The sequence below is a fragment of the Pseudochaenichthys georgianus genome, chromosome 16 (genome assembly GCF_902827115.2).
Source record: "Pseudochaenichthys georgianus chromosome 16, fPseGeo1.2, whole genome shotgun sequence".
Classification (NCBI taxonomy): Eukaryota; Metazoa; Chordata; class Actinopteri; order Perciformes; family Channichthyidae; genus Pseudochaenichthys; species Pseudochaenichthys georgianus.
In genome coordinates, this window is record NC_047518.2 from 27,969,455 (window position 1) to 27,986,397 (window position 16,943).

The 16,943-nt window shown below is 45.8% G+C and overlaps 1 protein-coding gene across 1 annotated transcript; it reads left to right on the forward strand.

Annotated features, from left to right (window-relative positions):
* The first annotated feature begins 3,215 nt into the window (after nucleotides 1-3,215).
* On the forward strand, nucleotides 3,216-6,573 carry LOC117460658 (uncharacterized). Its single transcript, XM_071206153.1, has 2 exons — nucleotides 3,216-4,267; nucleotides 4,751-6,573. Exons 1-2 carry the CDS (start codon nucleotides 3,348-3,350, stop codon nucleotides 5,883-5,885), a joined length of 2,055 nt encoding a protein of 684 aa, XP_071062254.1. The 5' UTR covers nucleotides 3,216-3,347; the 3' UTR covers nucleotides 5,886-6,573.
* Nucleotides 6,574-16,943: the final 10,370 nt, after the last annotated feature.

Here is a 16,943-nt window from a genome sequence, read left to right on the forward strand (position 1 = left end):
TTCCATGGTTAAGGAGGCATAATCCTCATATAGATTGGGTTTATGTGGAGGAGACCCAGGGGGATCACCACATGACCAGCTGACGTCATGCTGAGCAGAGCATCACGGAGGGGGCTGTCACCACGCTGCGGGGTGTGACACGCCGGAGGAGAGCTGTCAGTTTCTCCACACTCTGCCGCGAGAGCCGCGCTCTCATGCTGGCTGAGTTTGATTCCACTCCCAGATAAATGATTGTCTGGGAGGGAAGAGGACAGATCTTCTTCCAATTTATGACACCCAGGCTTGACAGATGCAATACGAGATACCGTCTGTAAAGCGACTTCCTCCCTGGAGCGAGCCCGCAATAGCAGGCCGTTCAGATAAAACCATACTCTCATCCCTCCTCTGTGTAGTGGCTCCAGCCTTCTCTACACACTTTGAAAAAGTGCGAGGAGCCAGGGAATATCTGAACGGCAGACGATTGTCTGGTACGATATTCCCTGAAATGAGAAACGCAGGTTCGGCTCCAGGGGAGGCGCGGTCGGAAAACCAACATCCGTCAACCCCTTAATGAGTGCATCGAGGCGGTGCATCGAAGGTACAAAGTTGGCTTTATTAAGCAGCAGAAAACCACATGTTGCCGGCCTGAAGCCCGGGAAGCAAAGAGGAAGAAGCAAGGAGGGCACACAATAAGTACAGTCAACAACATATATGTCCGTGCGGAAACAATACCCCCAACCCAGTGGCGGCTCCAGAGTATTTTTGTTGGGTAATCTATGGTAGGGCTAACCATGGGCGTCACAGCATTATATGAGGGTGGGACAAGTCCCCCCCACTTTTTCAAATGATTAGTTTAGACCCCCCCACTTTTACCATGTGGAAAGTCTGTGAATCGGTCTATCCACTCGCCGCACTTTGTAGAGCGCTGTGTCAGTGCTTCACTATCAAATCCATTCCACTTGCTTATTGAAAGAATGCCCAAATCAATGAAACTCCGTACCATGTTTTCACTGCTACTTTGTACCAGTGCAGATATTCACATAGCGCGCATGTTCCAGGAGTGTTGTTATAGTTGGACAGCTCAGATCTGTTGTATGAAGCGATGCCGGTAGCGGAGGTTGTTAGGAACCTTACAGACACTTGGACTCAAACGCACGACTCAAAAGAAAGTTTGTTCAAAATAGTCTTTACTTTGGAAAAGTATAAAGTTCAAACAAAAAATCACTCCTAAGAGGCAAAACGTAGCAAAGCAAATTACAAACTAAATACACTTGACTATGGTCACAAAATACAATAATCTCTTGGCGAGACAAGCTGGCTCTCTAAATGGCACAAGGCACAAGACGAACTGGCACAGGACAAAGGGAGACAGGACTATTTATACATGAGGTAAGGGGGAACAGGTGGAAACAATCAGGGGCGGGGCAGACACTGACGATGGCGGGAAAACACACAAAGGGAGTAAGTAAGGGGACCTGAAATGAGACCAGAGGTAAGTACAAAATAAAACAGGAAGTGCAATGACAGGACTAGACAGGTTGTTACGTGCCAGGCAGGCTGTACATGTGTGGTTTTCTTTCCCTCCTGTGTTTCTCTCTTCTCCCTGTCTTCTGCACAGTTAATCAGCAGCTGATCGGTATCTGCCTGTGCACCTGAGTCTGATGGCTGATTGGATCCTCTCACCCTCAGCTGGCCTATCAGCAACCAGGGCCGACCATAAAGGAGGCACCCAGGAAGTCTTCTCTCTCTCACTCTGGGCCTGTTGCTGAGGAAGGAACACGGCTGTGTTTAGCAACTAAAGCCATTTGAATAATCTGAACTTTGTTAATGTGTGTGTTGAGAGGTGGAGGAGTTAGGTAAGTCTGGGGTACCCTGTACATTTCTCACCACCGAGCTAACTATTGTTTAGACACACTAGGTAAGCGGATTGTTGCCACCCCTGTATATTGTTTTGTCAAATTCTTTGTAGTTAGTTAGTGAGGGTTTTTGTTTGAGTTTGGTTTCAAAGGATAGTTGTAGAGATAGGCCTGGTTTTGTTATGCTTGTTTCTTTTGTTTGGCACAATCCTTTGACTCCTCCTCCTCCTCCTCACAGAGTGTTTCTGTTTAATTGTATGATATGATAGGTTACAAGGAATAAACCTTTTGTCAACCTTTACTCTGACTCTCTCATAATTATTGGTTGTACGTTATTGTCTCCAGGTCCCCTAGACCTTAGTGGGGACGTAACAAATGGGGGCTCGTCCGAGAAATCTATTTTCCTGAAATAAAAACAACCAATAATTGAGAAGTCATTGTAGGTGTTGTACATTGGCTGAAAAATGGGTTTTGACTTACAGGACTTTATTGAAAGTCCAAGTGTTGATACGTTGTATTCCTGTCGCAAAGATGACATGTTATGTATTGCAGCTCACTTTAACATTACAGTAGACAAGTATAAAGTAAAAAAAGAGATAAGAGAGAAAATCCTGCAAAAACTAGAGGAGTTAAAGATTCTTGAAATCCCAAGCATGTCAACTCAGCCTAGGGCTGAGGTGTCTATTGAAGATGATAGGGAAAGAGTATTAGCTACACCTAGAGTTGACAAGTTTAGTCCTCAAGCTCCTCCTGCAACGCTTCCTAGGTTTGAGGCTTTCTCTCCGGGTAGCTTAGGTGCAAGTAGTGATGCCAAACTAAAAGTTCGTCTTGTCCGTCTTCAGATGGAGGGCCAGGAAAAGGAGCGTAGAGCGGACTATGAACACAGGCTGCAGATTCGCAAGTTAGAGATAGAAGCTGAGAAAGAAATCACGTTAAAGCGGCTTGAAGTTGATGCCCTGAGAATCTCTTCAGAGCAGACATTTGAGAGGTCAAGACCTTCACATACAGTCTCTCATACAAAGAGTTTTGATGTTAGTAAAAATATTGCTTTAGTGCCAACTTTTAGAGAGTCAGAGGTTGACTCATATTTTTGTGCTTTTGAGAGAATTGCTACCGCACTGGTCTGGCCTAAAGACATGTGGCCAATCCTACTTCAGTGCAAATTAGTAGGTAAGGCTCAGGAAGTGGTATCTTCACTTTCTTTGGAAGAAAGCTTGCAGTACGAAGTGCTTAAAGAGTCGATATTGCGTGCTTATGAGCTTGTGCCGGAGGCCTACAGACAAAAGTTCAGAAACCATAAAAAGTCTGCTACGCAGACATTTGTTGAGTTTGCGCGAGAGAAGGGCATTCTCTTTGATAAATGGTGTGCGGCTAATGAAGTGAAGGATCATTTTGAGAGTCTTCGTCAGTTACTTCTCTTGGAAGATTTTAAGAATTCTTTGCCTGAAAGGATGGTGATATTCTTAAATGAACAGAAGGTTACTTCACTGGCTAAGGCAGCTGTTTTAGCAGATGAATTTATGCTCACTCACAAGACTGTTTTCTTCACCCTTGCGCCCAGATAGTGCTTCAATATCACTAACCGGAAGACCTGATCTTGGCCCAACAACTTTTGAAAGGTCTAGAGGACCACCATCACCTCCACGGGGGCCCCGTGAGTGTAACTACTGCCATAAAACAGGACACCTTATTTCAGGGTGTCATTTCTTAAAGCGTAAACAACAATTTTCGCAACGCTTTCAAACGCCAAAAGGCATGGGACTCATTAAAGGAGTTTCCCTATCAGACATAGAAATGTCCCAGGAAGATGATGTACCTGATCCCTGTTTCAAACCCTTTATTTCCAAGGGCTTTGTTTCTTTAACAGGGGATCCTAAAGACCAGCTGCCAGTACAGGTACTTAGGGACACAGGAGGTTCTCAGTCCATTATTAGGGAAGGCATCTTACCTTTAACCTCCAGATCATCATGTGGATCAAGTGCTGTTGTTCAAGGGGTAGGCATGACACTAGTTGCGGCTCCTTTGCACAATGTTTATATTCACTCATCTCTTGTCAAAGGATTCTTTAAAGTAGCTGTCCTCCCTGCCTTGCCCATCAAAGGTGTTGATTTCATCCTCAGTAATGACTTGGCTGGGGGCAAAGTTAAGCCAGTACCTGAGGTCATTGATTCTCCTGATCTAAGTTTAGACGCAGAGAAATCAGCTGAAGTACCTCCCGAAATCTTTCCTGCTTGTGTTGTTACAAGGGCACAGTCAAAGAAATACGGAGAGGACTTGTCTGATTCTTTTCTTGCTACAGGGCAGTTTCTTGAAGACATGACAGTGTCGGACCGACTGCCAGAGGAGGCCCGGTCTGCTGGTGCTGGATCACCCAGTAACAGCTCAGAGCTTGTACAACTGCCTGCCACTCGGGAAGAATTCATGGCAGCCCAGTTAAGTGATGAAACACTTTCTAAATGTCTCTCTTCTGTTATCAGTCAGGAAGAGGCCAAGTCAAAGAAGATGGCCTACATTATGGAAGATCACCTATTAATGCGTCGCTGGATTAGTGATGCCTGTGAGGAGTCAGACTCCTTAGCAATTTATCAAGTTGTCGTGCCAACAACCTATCGTTCTCAGGTGATGTCCTTGGCTCATGATCATCCATGGTCAGGTCACATGGGGGTAACAAAAACATATCAAAGAGTTTTAAAACACTTCTTTTGGCCAGGACTTAAGTCTGATGTAGTTCTTTATTGTCGAACATGTCATGTGTGCCAAGTTGTTGGTAAACCGAATCAGGTGATTCACCCTGCTCCTCTCATTCCTATTCCGGTAATGGGAGAGCCATTTGAAAGGGTGATTGTGGATTGTGTGGGACCCTTACCTAAAACTGGAAACCAGTTTCTCTTAACTGTCATGTGTGCTTCCACTAGGTTCCCAGAAGCCATCCCACTACGGAAAATTACTGCCCCGGTCATCACCAAGGCACTTCTGAAGTTTTTCTCCATGTTTGGTCTACCGAAGGTAGTTCAAACAGACCAAGGTACCAACTTCATGTCTAAAGTGTTTGCCCGGGTACTTGACACCTTAGGTATCAAGCATGTGACATCCAGCCCATATCATCCTGAAAGTCAGGGGGCATTAGAGAGGTTTCACCAGACTATGAAATGCATGTTAAGAAAACATTGCCATGAGTCTCATAAAGATTGGGATGACGGTGTTCCTTTAGTGTTATTTGCTGCCCGTGAAGCTGTTCAGGAGTCTCTAGGTTTTAGTCCTGCTGAGCTAGTGTTTGGACATGAGGTCAGAGGTCCTTTAAGGGTTCTTAAAGAGCATTTGATCATGCCCACGAAAACAGTTTGCAGTATCCCGGAGTATGTCGCCAAACTTAAGGATCGTCTAAATCGTGCTTGCTCCTTGGCTAGGGAAGCTTTGACCTCTACCCAGGGGAACATGAAGAAACGCTACGACCAGAAGGCGGTAGCACGCTTGTTTCAGCCAGGTGACAAGGTGTTGGTTCTATTGCCTGTACCTGGCTCTGCTCTGTCTACTAAATTTGCTGGTCCTTATGTTGTAGATAAGAAGCTCGGTGAAACAAACTACGTCATTCAAACACCTGACCGCAGACGTCCTACCAGAGTGTGTCATATCAACATGCTAAAGAAGTACTGCACCAGGGAAGACCAAAGTGAGTCTTCTAAAGCTCACCAGGTGGAGACAACCGTCTCTCCTATGGCTTCAGTTTCAAAGGTGAGCTCAAATGAGGATGAGGATGAGTTGGTGATGCGCAGTGCAACACCACAGGGGGCAAGACTAAGCAATACTGAGGTATTAGCTGATTTGCCCAATTACTTGTCTCATCTTCCTGATATCCAAGGAAGTGATATACAGAAACTGATATTTGACTTTGCATGTCTTTTTAATGACACTCCCTCACAAACTTCTGTCCTAGCTCATGATATGGTTTTGACCAACCCCTCGCCCATCAAACAGCGTGTGTACAGAGTTAACCCAGTTAAGAGAGAGGTTATAAAAAGGGGTCCGATAATGTTATTGCCGATGCACTAGCTCGTGCTATGTAAATAGAATGTTCATTGTAAGGGCCAAACATACTGTTTGGATTTATATGTGTGGGGGTGTTACGTGCCAGGCAGGCTGTACATGTGTGGTTTTCTTTCCCTCCTGTGTTTCTCTCTTCTCCCTGTCTTCTGCACAGTTAATCAGCAGCTGATCGGTATCTGCCTGTGCACCTGAGTCTGATGGCTGATTGGATCTTCTCACCCTCAGCTGGCCTATCAGCAACCAGGGCCGACCATAAAGGAGGCACCCAGGAAGTCTTCTCTCTCTCACTCTGGGCCTGTTGCTGAGGAAGGAACACGGCTGTGTTTAGCAACTAAATCCATTTGAATAATCTGAACTTTGTTAATGTGTGTGTTGAGAGGTGGAGGAGTTAGGTAAGTCTGGGGTACCCTGTACATTTCTCACCACCGAGCTAACTATTGTTTAGACACACTAGGTAAGCGGATTGTTGCCACCCCTGTATATTGTTTTGTCAAATTCTTTGTAGTTAGTTAGTGAGGGTTTTTGTTTGAGTTTGGTTTCAAAGGATAGTTGTAGAGATAGGCCTGGTTTTGTTATGCTTGTTTCTTTTGTTTGGCACAATCCTTTGACTCCTCCTCCTCCTCACAAACAGAGTGTTTCTGTTTAATTGTATGATATGATAGGTTACAAGGAATAAACCTTTTGTCAACCTTTACTCTGACTCTCTCATAATTATTGGTTGTACGTTATTGTCTCCAGGTCCCCTAGACCTTAGTGGGGACATAACACAGGTGAACAAAAAGACTTGACTAAACATAAATCTAACCTGGGCTATGAACTAAACGTGAAACAATAACATGAACCTGATTAACATGACATGAACAATTTAGCAGACATGACGGGATGTTACAGTACCCCCCCCTCTAGGGACGGCTCCTGACGTCCCAGGAACTTCTGGGTGATCCCGATCAAAATATTTAATCATGGCCGGATCAACAATGAAACTCGCTGGGATCCATGTTCTCTCTTCTAGACCGTACCCATCCCAGTCCACAAGGAACTGTCTTCCTCGCCCTCGCTTACGAACTGCCAGCAGTCTCTTTACAGCGTAGACGGGGCCTCCTTCTACCATCTGGGGGGGTGGAGGGGGTTTAGAGGTGGGTACCAATGAGCTCTCCCTGACCGGCTTGATCTTGCCGACATGAAACGTTGGATGGACCTTTAATGACCTGGGTAGACGTAACTGCACAGACACCGGGTTTATGATCTTCGATATCGGGAATGGACCAACAAACCTTGGCGCTAGCTTTCTCGACATGACGTGGAGGGGTAAGTTCTTGGTAGCTAACCAAACTCTTTGTCCAGCCCGATACGGTGGAGCAGGTCTCCGGCGTCGATCCACCACCTCCTTCATCCGGCTGGCACTGCGCAAGAGAGCCCGACGAGCACCGGCCCAGATCCGGCGGAACCGACGGACCATAGCGTGAGCTGATGGGACCGTGACCTCGGCCTCATTGGCAGGAAACAGAGGTGGTTGGTAGCCGTGCACACACTGGAACGGTGTGAGTCCTGTTGCGGAAGTGGGCAGCGTGTTCTTGGCGTACTCCACCCACATCAAGTGCTTGCTCCAGGATGCCTGGTTCTGGGAGACCAGGCAGCGCAAACAGGTCTCTAGCTCCTGGTTAATGCGCTCTGACTGGCCATTCGACTGGGGGTGATATCCTGAGGAAAGACTCACGGTGGCTCCAAGGAGATGGCAGAACTCCTTCCAGAAACGGGAAATGAACTGTGGGCCCCGGTCTGAAACAATGTCCCTGGGAAAACCATGAATGCGAAAGACATGACGTAACATGACCTGTGCCGTTTCCTTGGCAGAGGGAAGCTTGGATAGTGCAATAAAATGTGCCAGTGTACTAAATCTTTTACCTTCTGATATCGGTAGTCCAGTGACAAAGTCCATCGAGATGTGGGACCATGGCCGATGAGGAACAGGAAGTGGCTGCAGCAACCCCATCTGTGCTTCAGTGGAGGTCTTGTTCCTGGCACAGACAGTGCAGGCCGCAACATATTCTGCCACCTGCTTCCTCATAGCCTGCCACCAGAAACGTTGCTTGATCATGAAGGTTGTGCGTTTAACTCCAGGATGACAGGTGAGCATAGACGTGTGAGCCCAGTGTATTACCTGTGATCGAACGGAAACAGGGACAAACAACCTATTTCGTGGGCAACCCCTGGGTCCGTGGTCTCACCATTTGCCTGCTTCACCACTGATTCTATTGGCAATGAAACTGCTCCAACCACACGGTTAGGTGGAAGGATGCTCTCGGGCTCTTTGGCAACAGGTTCAGGATCGTACAAACGTGACAATCAGGTTTAACATTCTGTGTGCCTGGTCTGTATGACAATACAAAATGAAACCGATTAAAAAACAATGACCATCTAGCCTGGCGTGAGTTCAGTCTTTTGGAGTTCTTAATGTATTCCAGGTTGTTATGGTCAGTCCAAACTAGAAATGGTTGCTCAGCCCCCTCCAACCAATGACGCCATTCCTCCAAAGCTGTTTTAACTGCTAAAAGCTCCTTATTCCCCACATCATAGTTCCTTTCTGCAGTTGTCAACTTACGTGAAAGGAACGCACATGGGTGTAGCTTGTTGTCCTGGACAGATCTTTGGGACAGCACCGCCCCAATGCCATCGTTGGAGGCATCCACCTCCACGATAAATTGTCTCCGTGGGTCGGCCACTGTGAGGATTGGGGCAGTCGTGAACAGTTTCTTGAGCTTCTGGAAAGCTTCATCCGCCTGTATATTCCACTTGAACATGACATGGGGAGAGGTTAAAGCATGTAAAGGTGCTGCAATGCCACTAAAGTTTCTTATAAACCTCCTGTAGAAGTTTGCAAAGCCTAAAATTGTTGCACCTTTTTCCTGTTGGTGGGAGATGGCCAATTGGCCACTGCACTTCTCTGGATCCATCTGGATTTGGTTGGCCGAGATGATGTACCCCAGGAAGGAGACGATCTTGACGTGAAACTCACACTTTTCAGCCTTGCAGTAGAGTTGATTCTCCATCAGGCTTTGCAGTACCTGGCGGACATGATGGGTGAGGGTCTCCTCATCGGGTGAGAAGATCAAGATGTCATCGAGATAAACGAATACAAACTTGTTGAGATAATCCCTCAGCACATCGTTGACAAATGACTTAAAAACTGCCGGAGCATTGCATAATCCAAATGGCATGACTAGGTACTCGTAGTGACCACTGGGAGTGTTAAAACCGGTCTTCCACTCATCCCCCTCTCGTATCCTAATGAAAAACCTAACCCCTGCAGTGGGGTCTGGGGGATTCTCTCCCAGGAGATTTTTTGAAATACTAACATAAAATACACATTCTGGTACTCTCTTGAGAAGAAAAATAAATACATCTATTACTACACGACATATTTAAAAAAAATGAATGCCATTTTAGTTTTTTGTTACTTTGTTCTGAAAGCTGAACCTGCTAATCCTCACAGAGAGAAGAGGGAAGAGGCTGTGTGAATTACTTTACATTGTGGATAAGGGTGGATAGTCCCCATTGTTCTGTGTGTCAAAATTAAAGACAGCCCACACACCTATCAATCATCAAACCGTGGGGTCTTTTTCATTACGTAATGTTGTATCGATGTATAGAGATGTACTACAGTAAAAGTATTCTCCGTCGGGACTTCCTGCAACAACACTACGCCGTTATTGTGATTCTGATTGGCCAGAAGACATTATCAAAGATGTTCTATCGAGAAGACGATCACTACGTGACAAAAGTTTTCAAAACCGTTTCTAGTCTTCGGTATTTATGGTATTTCCAGACAAGTGGCTCCTGAAATCAATCTTACTAACTGCTGTCTGTGCAATTTAGCCGACTTTATTTTGCTTACTTTAACATCATTTTTCATGATGGGGCCAGTGGTGTGTTTATATGTACAAAAGTGGTGGGGCACAAAAAACTTAGATGTCTATAAGCTTCTGCAGTGCGTTTCATGGCTGGTGAGGCACTGGCACTGACTCTTCAGGTTTACAATTATTATATTTTGACCTAAATCAAAATATTATTTTCAAAAGCTTTTTTTGTCTGATGCTTCAATTAATTTTAAACAGACAGTTCAACAGAAGGATACCCAAAAAATTGTATTACATTACATTGCATTTAGCTGACGCTTTTATCCAAAGCGACTTACAATAAGTACATTCGACCAGGAAGACACAACCTTGAAGAAAACAGAATCATATAAGAACATCAGGTTTCATAGAGCCAAGTATTTCAAGTGCTACTCAACTGGCTATAGATAAGCCAGTCCTTTATTAGTATATAAGTGCTCTGTTAGCAGTTCTTTGTTAGTAATTCTATCGCTCGAGGTGGAGTCGAAAGAGATGAGTTTTCAGTCTGTGCCGGAAGGTGTGTAAGCTTTCTGCCATCCTGATGTCAATGGGGAGCTCATTCCACCATTTTGGAGCCAGGATAGCAAACCCACGTGTTTTTGCTGATGGGAACTTGGGTCCCCCTCGCAGCGAGGGTGCAGCGAGTCGTTTGGCTGATGCAGAGCGTAGAGCACGCGCTGGGGTGTAGGGGGCCAGATCCATTCGCAGCATGGTACGCAAGTACCAGTGTCTTGAAGTGAATTCTAGCAGTTACCGGAAGCCAATGAAGGGAGCGGAGGAGCAGCGTGGTGTGGGAAAATGTAGGAAGGTTGAAGACCAGACGAGCCGCTGCATTCTGGATGAGCTGCAGAGGTCGGATGGCACATGCAGGTAGACCAGCCAGGAGGGAGTTGCAGTAGTCTAGGCGTGAGGTGACGAAAGCCTGGACCAGAAGCTGCGTCGCTTTCTGGGTCAGCTGGGGGCGTATCTTCCTGATGTTGTAAAGCGTGTATCTGCAGCAGCGGGTTGTAGCAGCGATGTTTGCAGTGAAGGACAGGTTGTTATCTAGGATCACACCCAGATTCCTTGCAGTCTGGGTCGGGGAAACAACAGAGGTGTCAATGTTGATTGTTAGGTCAAGAGTGGGACAATCTTTTCCCGGAAGGAAAAGCACTTCAGTTTTGTCAAGGTTGAGCTTGAGATGATGAGCGGACATCCACTGAGAGATGTCAGCTAGACAAGCAGAGATGCGTGCGACGACCTGGGTCTCTGAGCGGGGAAAGGACAGAATTAATTGGGTGTCGTCAGCGTAGCAGTGGTATGAAAAACCATGCGGGCTAATGACAGATCTGAGCGAGTTTGTGTACAGGGAGAAGAGGAAGGGACCAAGAACAGAGCCCTGAGGGACCCCTGTAGTTAATTGACAAGGGTCGGACTCTGACCCTCTCCAAGTTACCCTGTAGGTACGGTCTTTGAGGTATGAGGTGAGGAGGGAAAGTGCAGAGCCTGAAACTCCAAGTTCTTGGAGAGTGCGAAGGAGGATCTGATGGTTCACCGTGTCGAATGCAGCAGACAGGTCCAACAGGATGATGACAGAGGAGAGGGGGGCTGCTTTAGCAGTGTGCAGTTCCTCAGTGACAGCAATGAGGGCAGTTTCTGTGGAGTGACCTGCCTTGAAACCAGACTGGTGCGGATCCAGAAGGTTGTTCTGATGGAGATAACCGGAGAGTTGTTTAAAGACAGCGCGTTCAAGTGTTTTAGACAGGAACGGGAGGAGGGAGACAGGCCTGTAGTTTATAACGTCAGACGGGTTGAGAGTGGGTTTCTTTAGGAGAGGGTTTACTCTTGCCTCCTTGAGACTGTTTGGAAAGTGACCAGAAGTTAGAGAAGTGTTGATGAAATGGGTGAGAAACGGTAGAATATCAGGAGCGATAGTCTGAAGGAGGTTTGAAGGGATAGGGTCCAGAGGACAGGTGGTAGGGCGGGCAGAAGAAATGAGGGTAAGAACCTCACTTGGCGAGAGAGGGGAAAAGGAGGCTAGTGTGCGGGTGGAAGGAGGGTCTGGTGACCCATCGGTGAGTAAAGGTGAGTCAGAAAAAGAAGAGCGAATATCATCAACCTTTTTTCAAAGTGGTTAACAAAGTCGCTTGACAGAAGTGAGGAGGGGGGAGGGGCTTTGGGAGGGTCCAAGAGGTGGAGAAGATGGAAAATAGTTTTTTAGGATTGGAATAGGAAGATTGGATCTTATCTTGAAAGAAAGTGCTTTTTGCCTGAGAGATCGAAGCAGAGAAAGAGGAGAGGAGAGCCTGATAGGTTAGGAGGTCGTCGCGGTGTTTGGATTTCCACCGTTTCCACTCTGCTGCCCGAAGGACGGTTCTATTAGCACGCAGGGCGTCATTTAGCCAGGGAGCAGGAGGACTGACGAGCCTGCCGAGATGTGAGAGGACAGAGAGAGTCCAGAGAGGATGAGAGAGTAGAGAGGAGAGTTTCTGCAGCAGAGTTTGGAGGCAGGAGTTGGAACGAGTCAGAGGAAGGGAGGGCTGAGAGCACCGATGAGGCAAAGGTAGAGGGGGAGAGGGAACGGAGGGTACGGCGGACAGGTGCAGGATGAGAAGAAATGAGTTTGTTATGTTTGGAAAGGGGTAGAGAGAAGGAAATGAAGAAGTTATCGGATGTATGGAGCGGGTTTACAGAGAGGTTAGAAGTAGCGCAGTTCCTTGAGAATATGAGATCAAGGACATTGCCAGCTTTATGAGTTGGTGGGGACGGAGACAGTGAGAAAGCAAAGGCGGTTAACAGAGATGTTAGTTTGTCTATCTTCCCCGTTTGGAGGTTGAAGTCTCCGAGAAGTACAGCGGGAGGGCCAGATTCAGGGATGTGTGATAGGAGATTATCCAATTCCTCCAAGAAGTCCCCCAAGGCGCCTGGTGGACCGTAGAGAACAACAATGGTTAATTGTATAGGATGGGTTACTGTGACGGCATGGAATTCAAAGGTGGAAGGAGTGAAGTTAGGTAGCTTGAAGAGGGAAAAGCTCCATTTGGGAGAGAACAGGAGACCAGTGCCACCTCCTCTGCCAGTGGGTCTGGGTGTATGGGAGAAGGAATATGCTGCAGAGAGAGCTGCTGGGGTGGATGTGTTGAATGGAGTAATCCAGGTCTCAGTGAGAGCAAGGAAATCCAGGGTCTGCAGGGAGGCGTAGCCAGAGATGAAGTCAGCCTTAGGAACAGCTGACTGGCAGTTGCACAGGCTGCCTGAAACTAGATGTTGGATGTCAGTGGAGCACGTGGGATAGACGAGAGCAGGCCGGTTATAGCGATTAGGAGATACACGGGGCTAGTGATAATTGCGAGAAGACACATGAACAGGAATGGAGAAAATACACATGATTATAGCATGAGGGGCTAGAAAGCTAAAGAAAAGAAAAATAAGACACCAGCAATACTTAGCTCAATCAGAGTAGGATTTGCCTCCTCTTTGCCACCCTCGTGACTCCCGCAGGACTCCAATGTCTTTGTCAGTCTTTGACTCCCGCAGGACTCCAATTTCTTTGTCTGTCTGACGCTGAAGCTGACGCTCAAGGAAAGAGCTACCTAAATGGACGCCTGATTGCTGAGTTCACACAGCTGTGGTGCCACGCCCCTCTAATTAGTTAACTCTCTACAGCTGATGGGCGACAGCTGAGAGGCCCTGCCTATTTTAATGCACGCTTGATAGCCTACTGAGCCCTGTGTAACAGGTTCACGTGATCAGATCTGAGATTTAAAATCTCTCAAAAGCGCCGATTTAGTTACAATAACTACAGAACAATTATACAGAGTAGAATAAATGAAATAGAGAAGTCTAATTAAACAAGAATATTACTTACAGTGGTTGCTGCGTCAATAGGTATTGTCGCCACCGGGTCAAGATGCACACTGACTTCTTCAGTTTTTGAATCCGCTATTTGAATGCTTTTTTAGCTGGAAGATGACCACTTCACGCTGTTGTACATTTCACGCAATCAGCTGAGAGGCCCTGTCTATTTTAATGCACGCTTGATAGCCTACTGAGCTCTGTGTGTAGCAGGTTCACGTGATCAGATCTGAGATTTAAAATCTCTCAAAACCGCCGATTTAGCTACAATAACTACAGAACAATTATACAGAGTAGAATAAATGAAATAGAGAAGTCTAATTAAACAAGAATATTACTTACAGTGGTTGCTGCGTCAATAGGTATTGTCGCCACCGTGTCATTTAAATATTGAATTGTTCTCTCTTAGTAAGATCCCATTTTCAATAAAATTGCAGTCTTACCTTGACTTGAAGATTAAGTCCATTTGCCTATCCTTCTGGACAAAAATCTTTACTTTTTTGTAAAAGTCCTCCTTCTTATGTTCTTGTAGTTTCAAAAGTCTATCATAAATCTAATCTAATCAATAGATTTATCATTCGAAAATTATAAAAGTAGGGTAGACATGTGGATATTATCCGGCTGAAGAAAACGTGCATTTATCTACAGATCTTATTTGGAGCTATTTTCTAAAATCCTATGGAGAAATCTCATTGCTTTTTTGTGGAGGGAAGCCATGCGCAGCTTACTTCTGGGTTTTAGGACGCGTCACTGCAGCTCTCTCGTCTCCTCTTCACACACACCACACTTTTCGCGGCACACGTACTTACAGCCAATCAGCTCTGAATTATGTGAGATGATGTATGGTGGGGATGGCAGCACTATGCTCCTATGGTCATTATTTTTTTGCCACACACATTAAGGCCCAATCCCAAACCACTCCCTCAACCCTACCCCTCCGTGATGGAGTGAACTCCGTCTGTAGCCACACTCGCAGCTCAACGAGGCTCCCTCCTGTCAGATGGAGGGAGTACATACAGCAGCAAGCTTTGGGACGGCCTCCCCTCTCTCCGGCAGACACAGGAAATGCCGTAACTGTATGTAACAACGGTTTCAAATCAGCATCTCTTTGACAAAAAATGTAAATTGATAACTCAAATAAAACTCCAAACATCTTTCATTGTGTTACTTTTTTGTAAAGCTCTTTTAGTTTTAAACCTGATGTTTATAAGCTTCTTAGTTTTTGCAACAGTCTGTAAATATACACAACTTTATAATAAAATGCACACATTTACCTTAGACTAAACACCAGCGGCGTAGCTGTGGGTGGGCCCGGGTGGGCCTGGGCCCACCCACATGCACGTCTGGCCCACCCACAGCCAATCAGCGCTTCATAGCGCAGAACCGGGAAGCCCAGAAGGAAGTGCCACAAACTGCAGTTCATCTAGTGGCCGACAGGGGATGGATGCAAAAAGGAGCAATTCCCATAGACCCCCATGTTAAAATGCCCAACTTTACAGCAGAAATAAACATGTTTCTAGCCTGGATCCAATAAAACTTATTCTGGATATAGTTAGATTCCACCTTCATGACAATGGAATAGGGAGTGCATTTTTTTACCGTGAGTTTTCATAGTAAGTAAATTAACTTTTGCCGTGAGTGAATGAAAGTATTATTTCTTCTTGAGGTCTGCAGTTTAGCGTGTACACATTTGCTGAATATGAAAACACTCAGTGTGTGCCCACTGTGCGACTGTCAAGGATAAACAACCTGTGCCCCTGATATATGTTGTATGTATTATTGCTACACAAACATTACATTGCAGTTTAAGTGTCGCCAACTCCGTTTAAGAGATCTATCCCCGTCTGTGTGCGAGGGGGCGGGGCAGTTTACACACACGCAGCTGCTACATGCAGCAACACACACACACGGAGGAGATGACGGAGAGAACGGGCTCCGAGGTGTGGTTAAACTATAGCCGTGTCGATGGGGACAATACTCGTTACCAAAAGTGGAATAAGAGTTTAGCATTTAAGGGCGGTAACACGAGCAATGTGTCTAAACATTTAGCAAAAGTGCTCCACATCCAGACGGAGGAATGCACCGGGTTGGACTTTCTTAGTAGCCCCATCCACGAGTAACGTTTTCACGTCAGGTGTTCTGTATGCTAGCAGCAACACACCGAGTTAACTACATTATACAAACATGGGTTAATGATTAGAGGTAACTGAGTTATTTATTTTGTTAAAGTTTCAGCTATTCTGTTCACAGTTCTGTCATCAGATTATTTAATACGATTTGTTAAAACATTGTTGTTTCTTTTGATGTGAAATATTATGTATTTAATTTAAATAAAAAGCAATGTTAGTTTTGTTCACAATTTGTTTAGTTAGTTGGCCTTATTTTCTTCTCCAAAAGAACAGATTTTCTATTTCTTTATAGAGATTTTACAAATCACTATCTAAACACTGAGAGTCCTTTACTTCACCTGAGCTGAGGTTATCTGAGACTCTCCGGCTGACAGGAGAGAGTTCTCCCTCCACCATGTTGTTGAAAAAGCTCCTTATACCCGTTAGCTTGGCTAGCTAGCACCAGATGCTAACCACAACGATCTCCAGTAGATACCCACCGGTGCGCACGCACACAAAATGGCTCGTGCCACACACACACAGAGCAGAGCTTGAATGAAACACAGAGACCCAAAGTAAGCTACTTGTACTCACGAGGCTATGCTATTATGTGCAGAATCCCTCTCGCTTTCAGGTGGTTTTGATTGAGTGTCCACACGTGGACGTTTAAGGAGTAAAAAACGATAATTTTTTAACTTTGCTGTTAGCAAATAATTTGGCGCTCGAGCTAACAGGAAGTCATTCAAGTGTCACAAAGTAATTTAGCCTATGGGTAGGTCAAAAATCGAATGGGTGCTGGCCATTGGCCTAATCATATCACCTGTGTTGGCTTTATGTTTTTGGTCAAAAATGTGTTTGTTTCACATTTGCATTGATGTAATCAATAATTTTTCTAATTTAATTTAATAAAAATAATAATAATAATTTTCGGAAAAAAAAAAAAAAACATATTTCTTGGGGGTGCTTAGGGGGTGCTTTGGCAATCCTGGGGGGTGCTTCAACACCCCCTAGCTCCCCCCTGGCGCCGCCCCTGGTCAACATCGCTGCAGACTCGCTGTTTGAGGGCTTGATAGCCCACACCGCTCCACACTCGTTGGTTTGGAACAGCACTTAATATGGCGGACCCTCCGCGCGAACGCGCAAACGGAGGGGGTAGGGTGTAGGGGCGGTTTGGGAATGGGCCTTAGACAGAAGAGGGAGGGGCAGGATCGGGTTTTGTCCCATAG

What these genes read in the sequence shown, in the direction of transcription:
- LOC117460658 (XM_071206153.1), top strand. Translation starts at nt 3,348, where the DNA reads ATGAATTTATGCTCACTCACAAGACTGTTTTCTTCACCCTTGCGCCCA. An exon ending in GAAGAATTCATGGCAGCCCA is followed by an intron (nt 4,268 to 4,750) that starts GTTAAGTGATGA and finishes TGCTTCCACTAG; the next exon opens with GTTCCCAGAAGCCATCCCAC.